This window comes from Arvicola amphibius, chromosome 4 (assembly GCF_903992535.2).
Source record: "Arvicola amphibius chromosome 4, mArvAmp1.2, whole genome shotgun sequence".
NCBI lineage: Eukaryota > Metazoa > Chordata > Mammalia > Rodentia > Cricetidae > Arvicola > Arvicola amphibius.
In genome coordinates this window covers 21,715,815-21,721,081 of record NC_052050.1, presented here as the reverse complement: position 1 = coordinate 21,721,081, position 5,267 = coordinate 21,715,815, and the positions used below count along the sequence as shown (strand labels likewise).

The following is a 5,267-nucleotide window of genomic DNA, read 5'->3' as shown; positions in this document are numbered from 1 at the left end:
ATCAGGTAAGAAAGGCAATGTTGCCAGTCTGACCCAGCGGAAGCAGGACATGTGGGAGGGGAGGAAAAATTCCTGAGCCGTGTGACAGCATATAGATAAATAGAAATGGGTGAATTTAAGTTGTAAGAGCTTGTTAGAAACGAGCCTAAGCTAAAGTCAAGCTCTCATAATTACTATTAAGTTCTCTATTTTGTGTTTTATGAGGTGGCAGACCAAAGAAAATCTGCCAAAAAGGATTGCCAGGGAGAGAGAGAGAGACTTTCGCTTTCCCAAGACAGCAAGGGCTGCCACATGACCAGAGGATGACCAAGGATATGGTGAGGCTGGTAGTGCCATACCTTCCTTTGTTGAAATGGTTCTTGTGAGTTATTTTGGAAGAATCAGATTAAACTTTCCAATGATGCACATAGCATTGAGAAGCACTTCCTCATAAAACATAAAGCAAATGCAGAAAACAGTGCAAACAACATCAAGGAAAAGTCTTACTGATTGGTTCACACCTTGAAGACCTGACATATAAAAGGCCCAGAATGCAAGAACTCTTCATATTGTAGAAAACTCACCTGTTATCAGGAACCTCAAACCACTGCTGACACCATGACCAACTCCTGCTGCTCCCCTTGCTGCCAGCCTTCCTGCTGCAGAACCACCTGCTGGAGACCAAGCTGTGTGAGCAGCTGCTGCCAGCCCTGCTGCTGTGAGTCCTGCTGCTGCCCAACCTGCTATGAAACCACCTGCTGCAAGACCACCTGCTGTAAGCCAACCTCTGTGACCAGCTGCTGCTGTTCACCCTGCTGTCAGCCCAGCTGCTGTGAGACCACCTGCTGTAAGCCAACCTGTGTGACCAGCTGTTGCTGCACACCCTGCTGCCAACCCAGCTGTTGTGAAATCTGCTACTGCCAGCCCTGCTGCTGTGAGCCCTGCTGCTGCCAGCCCTGCTGCTGTGAACCCTGCTGCTGTGAGTCCTGCTGCTGTGAGCCCTGCTGCTGTGAAAACACCTGCTGCTAGACCACCTGATGGAAACCAACTCATGAGAACACCCGGGCCCTCTAGTCCTGCTGCTGTGAGTTCAGCTGCTGCCAGGCCTACTGCTCTTTAACTTTCCAACTGAACAATGCCCAGACAACTGTCCTTGTGTCACACCAGTCTCTCCATGTGAGCAGAAGCTCCCACCATCCTCTGAGGCTATGACCACTTTGTAATCCTATCAGCCGTCTTGATGGAATGCAAGTCCACTCACTCTCCTTTTCTCTGTGTATGGAGCCCAGCCCGCAGCTTCTCTTCTGAGCCTGGATCTTCATCTTTCCCTCTGAATAACTGAGAAAGACACTTTAAATAAAATTATCAAAAATGTATGGAAACTTAATAAATCCTGGACTGTTATTCGTTGCACATTGTCTGTCATCATTATACTTTAGTAAATCACTGGTAGTATATCCACATGCTCAAAAGACTTTATTGTGCAATATAATAAAATCTCTCTCTCTTTAACACACACACACACACACACAGACAATATTGTTAAAATTCCTTCCCAGAGGAGACAAAGCATCTATTCCTCCTAAAGTCCCACCAACCAACCAAAGAAGGATTGCAAGAAAGTTTATTCGAAGGGGCCAATGAGTTTACTGGGCTTCCTTACAGAGCACGGATGAAGGACTGCTTACAGGAGCATGAAACTGGTGGTAGGATATAGCTGGAATCTCAAGTGGGAACTCCTGACCCTCCCAACCTCTCTGTGAGGGTTGTAAACAGTAACCAAGTCCTGCTGGAATGATAACAAAGGACCACAGCTGAATGTTTGGCTCAGACAACAGTACTGTACCATACACACACACACACACACACACACACACACACACACACACCCCAAAAAAAGCTAGACCCAATGCCATCCACCAGATGCATGGGATTATTAGAAGTAAACAGACAATAGTTGATAGCTCCCACCTCTCTTAACCCATACCCTGAAAAGAATGACCCTGTTCTTCTTTTCCCTGAATCTGACTTTCAGAAGCCTCATTGGAGTGGAACTGCACAGCACTGGTGTTTCTGTTGTGCATTTTCATCCATTTATATTTGATGGGTGTTTGGGTTGCTTGTACATCTTTGACTATTGTTAGTAGGATCGGCATAAACATAGAAGTGCTGCTACTTCAGCTCTTTCTGTAACTGACCTGGGGTGACCTGTGAAAATAGTTTGCCACTCTCTTGACCAAGAAAGGCCACAAAAGCATTCAATTCAAGAGCTTCAAATGGATGCAAATGAAACTGACTGGAGATACAAAGGTGACACTGTTTGATGTGTCTGTGTCAAATAGTGGAGATAAACCAGATGTCAATGATCTAAACAGAACAGTGCATTTCTGCCATTCAGGCTTAAAAATGCAAAGACTAAGCTTAATCTCAAGGAACTGGATATAGATTCTCAGTGTGTGTACTATGTTCAGGTGGACAAGCTACACAAGATAGAACACACTACTTACTAAGTTCACAGTTGGATCAACTTGAACCTTCCCTTTAGATTAAATCCCATGAACACCTCCCCCACCTTGCTGGCATTTTTGATGGTTTGATTTGGGGCAGATCTTGGAAAAAGGGAAAGTTGGATCTCTTTAGGGATGAGGGTTCTGAGGCACTACTCATGTATGGTACCACTCTCATGCACATGTAAGCAACATTAAATAGTTTCAATGGCCATTAAATTTAAATAAAAACCTCAAAATAATTAATTTTGTTATTCCACTGAGTTTGATTTTAAAAAGTAGATGAGTGATAATTAATTATAGAAAAACAACAACAAAAGTTCAAAACTCTACTCATTGTTTAAACTCTTTTTCTCCATTTATCTTCACAATGAACTTATTCTCTGTTTGGATGGGAACTGATTTACTCGTCACTTTTCCCTTCATCTTTTTAACTCTAGAAAAAAAGCAAATTTCCTTCAGGCTTAATAGGATGTTTTCTTGTCAGTCTACTTTGGGTTTGGTGTCAGGTATGCATACTAAGTCATGCATCAAGATGTGAACAAGACAGGAGCAAGACTGAGCCAGTGACCTAAGCCAGAGCAAGTCTGAGGCAGCAAAGTCCAAAAAAGCATAACTGAGCCAGCTACCTGGGTCAGAACAGGCCTGGGACAGTGAACTCCACAGGGGCAGGAGTGGATCCAGACCAGGGTTATTTGCAGAAGAAGGACTGGGCCAGTGACCTAGGCCAGAGCAGGCCTGAGATGGTGAGCTCTACTGGAGCAGAATAGATCCAGACCAGGGACATTTGCCTAGGCAGGACTGAGCCAGTGACCTGGGCCAGAGCAGACCTGAGACAGTGAACTCCAGAGGAGCAGGTACAGGGAAGAAACCACTGAGCAAGTGGTCCAGAGACAGAGACCACTGAGGGTCCATGCATGAATCTGGGACCTTCAAGGGAGTAGACCTGAGCCAGGACCCCTGTGGGTCTGGGAGTGAGTCTAGGACCTCCAAGGAACTAGCCATGAGCCAGGACCCCTGTGTATCTGGGTGTGAGTCTGGGACCTCTGAGAGAGTAAGTAGGAACCAGAAACCTTTGCAGGTCTAGGCATGGGTATGGGACCTCTGAGGGAGTAGGCCTAAGCCAGGTCCTCTTCTGGTCTGGTCCCACCCATCAGGGACCAAAGAGAGAGTAGATTAGATCCAGAGACCTATGCAGGACCAACCCCAAGCCAGGGACATCTGCAGGAATGGATCCAGACCAGGCATGTTTGCAGAAACAGGTCTGAACTGACAACCTAGGCCAGAGCAGACCAGAGACAGCAAACTCTACAAGAGCTGAGCAAAGCCTAGGAGCACTGAGACCACTTCAAAAATAAAGCCCCAGTAGCAGAGACACTGAGAGAAACAATTAATAATGGAACCTCCTAAAACTGAAAAGCTTCTATAAAGCAAAGGACATGGTCAACAAGACAAAATGACAGCCTACAGAATGAGAAAAGATCTTCATCAAGGCCACATCAGACAGAGGTCTGATCTCCAAAATATGCAAAGAACTCAACAAATTGGTCATCAAAAAAACAAACAATCCAATAAAAAAACCTGGAGTACAGACCTAAACTGAGAACTCTCAACAGAGGAGTCTAAAATGGCTGAAAGACACTTAAGAAAATGCTCATCAGAAATGCAAATCAAAACAACTCTGAGATTCCATCTTATGTCTGTAAGAATGGCCAAGATCAAAAACACTGATAACAACTTATGCTGGAGAGGTTATGGGGTAAAGGGAACACTCCTGCATTGCTGGTGGGAGTATAAGCTGGTACAGCCGCTTTGAAATGTTAGTGTGGCGATTTCTCAGAAAATTAGGAAACAATATTGCTCACCATTTTTGAGTATATATCCAAAGGATGCTCAATCATACCACAAGGACATGTGCTCAACTATTTTCATAGCAGCATTGTTTGTCATAGCCAGAACCTGGATGCAACCTAATTGCCCCCTGATCGGGGAATGGATAAGGAAAATATGGTGTATTTACACAATGGAGTACTACACAGCAGAAAAAATAACATCTTGAATTTTGCAGGAAAATGGATGGAGCTAGCAAACATCATTTTGAGTGAGGTAACCCAGACACAGAAAGACAATTATCACATACACTCACTCATAAGTTGATTTGAACATAAAGCAAAGAAAATCAGCCTACAAATAACAATCCCAGAGAACTTAGACAATAATGAGTACCCTAAGAGATACATACATAGATCTAAACTACATGGGAAGTAGAAAAAGACAAGATCTCCTGAGTAAATTGGGAGCATGGGGACCTTGGGGGAGGGCTGAAGAGGAGGGAAGAGTCAGGGAGGGGAGCAGAGAAAAGTTCTTCTGTACTGTTGGGGCATCCATCTTCAGCCTACAGGCCCATAGTATCAATAGCTACACCTGCTTGTTTCTTAGGTCCATTTGATTGGAATATTTTTCCCAACCCTTTACTCTGTCTGTCTTTGAGGTTGAGATGTCTTTCTTGTATGCAAAAGAAGGATGGATTCTGTTATTGTATCCAATCTGTTAGCCTGTGCCTTTTATAGGTGAGTTGAGTCCATTTATATTAAGGGATAATAATGACCAGTGATTGCTATCTCCTGTTAATTTAGTTTTTATTGTTGATTATGTTAATGTGTGCATTTTCCCCTTTTTGGGATTTGCTGTTATGAGACCATCAATTGTCTATGTTTTTGTTGATGTAGCCAACTTCCTTGGGTTGGAGTTTTCCTTCTAGTATTTTGTGTAGGACTGAGT

At 43.9% G+C, this 5,267-nt stretch overlaps 1 protein-coding gene across 1 annotated transcript; it reads left to right on the top strand.

The window, feature by feature from the left end:
* The first annotated feature begins 597 nt into the window (after positions 1-597).
* LOC119811804 (keratin-associated protein 9-1-like) lies at positions 598-1,008 on the top strand. The gene has a single exon (XM_038325862.1). It carries the CDS (start codon positions 598-600, stop codon positions 1,006-1,008), a length of 411 nt encoding a protein of 136 aa, XP_038181790.1.
* Positions 1,009-5,267: the final 4,259 nt, after the last annotated feature.

Excerpts from the sequence above, each read along its gene's own strand:
- LOC119811804 (XM_038325862.1), top strand. The coding sequence starts at position 598 with ATGACCAACTCCTGCTGCTCCCCTTGCTGCCAGCCTTCCTGCTGCAGA.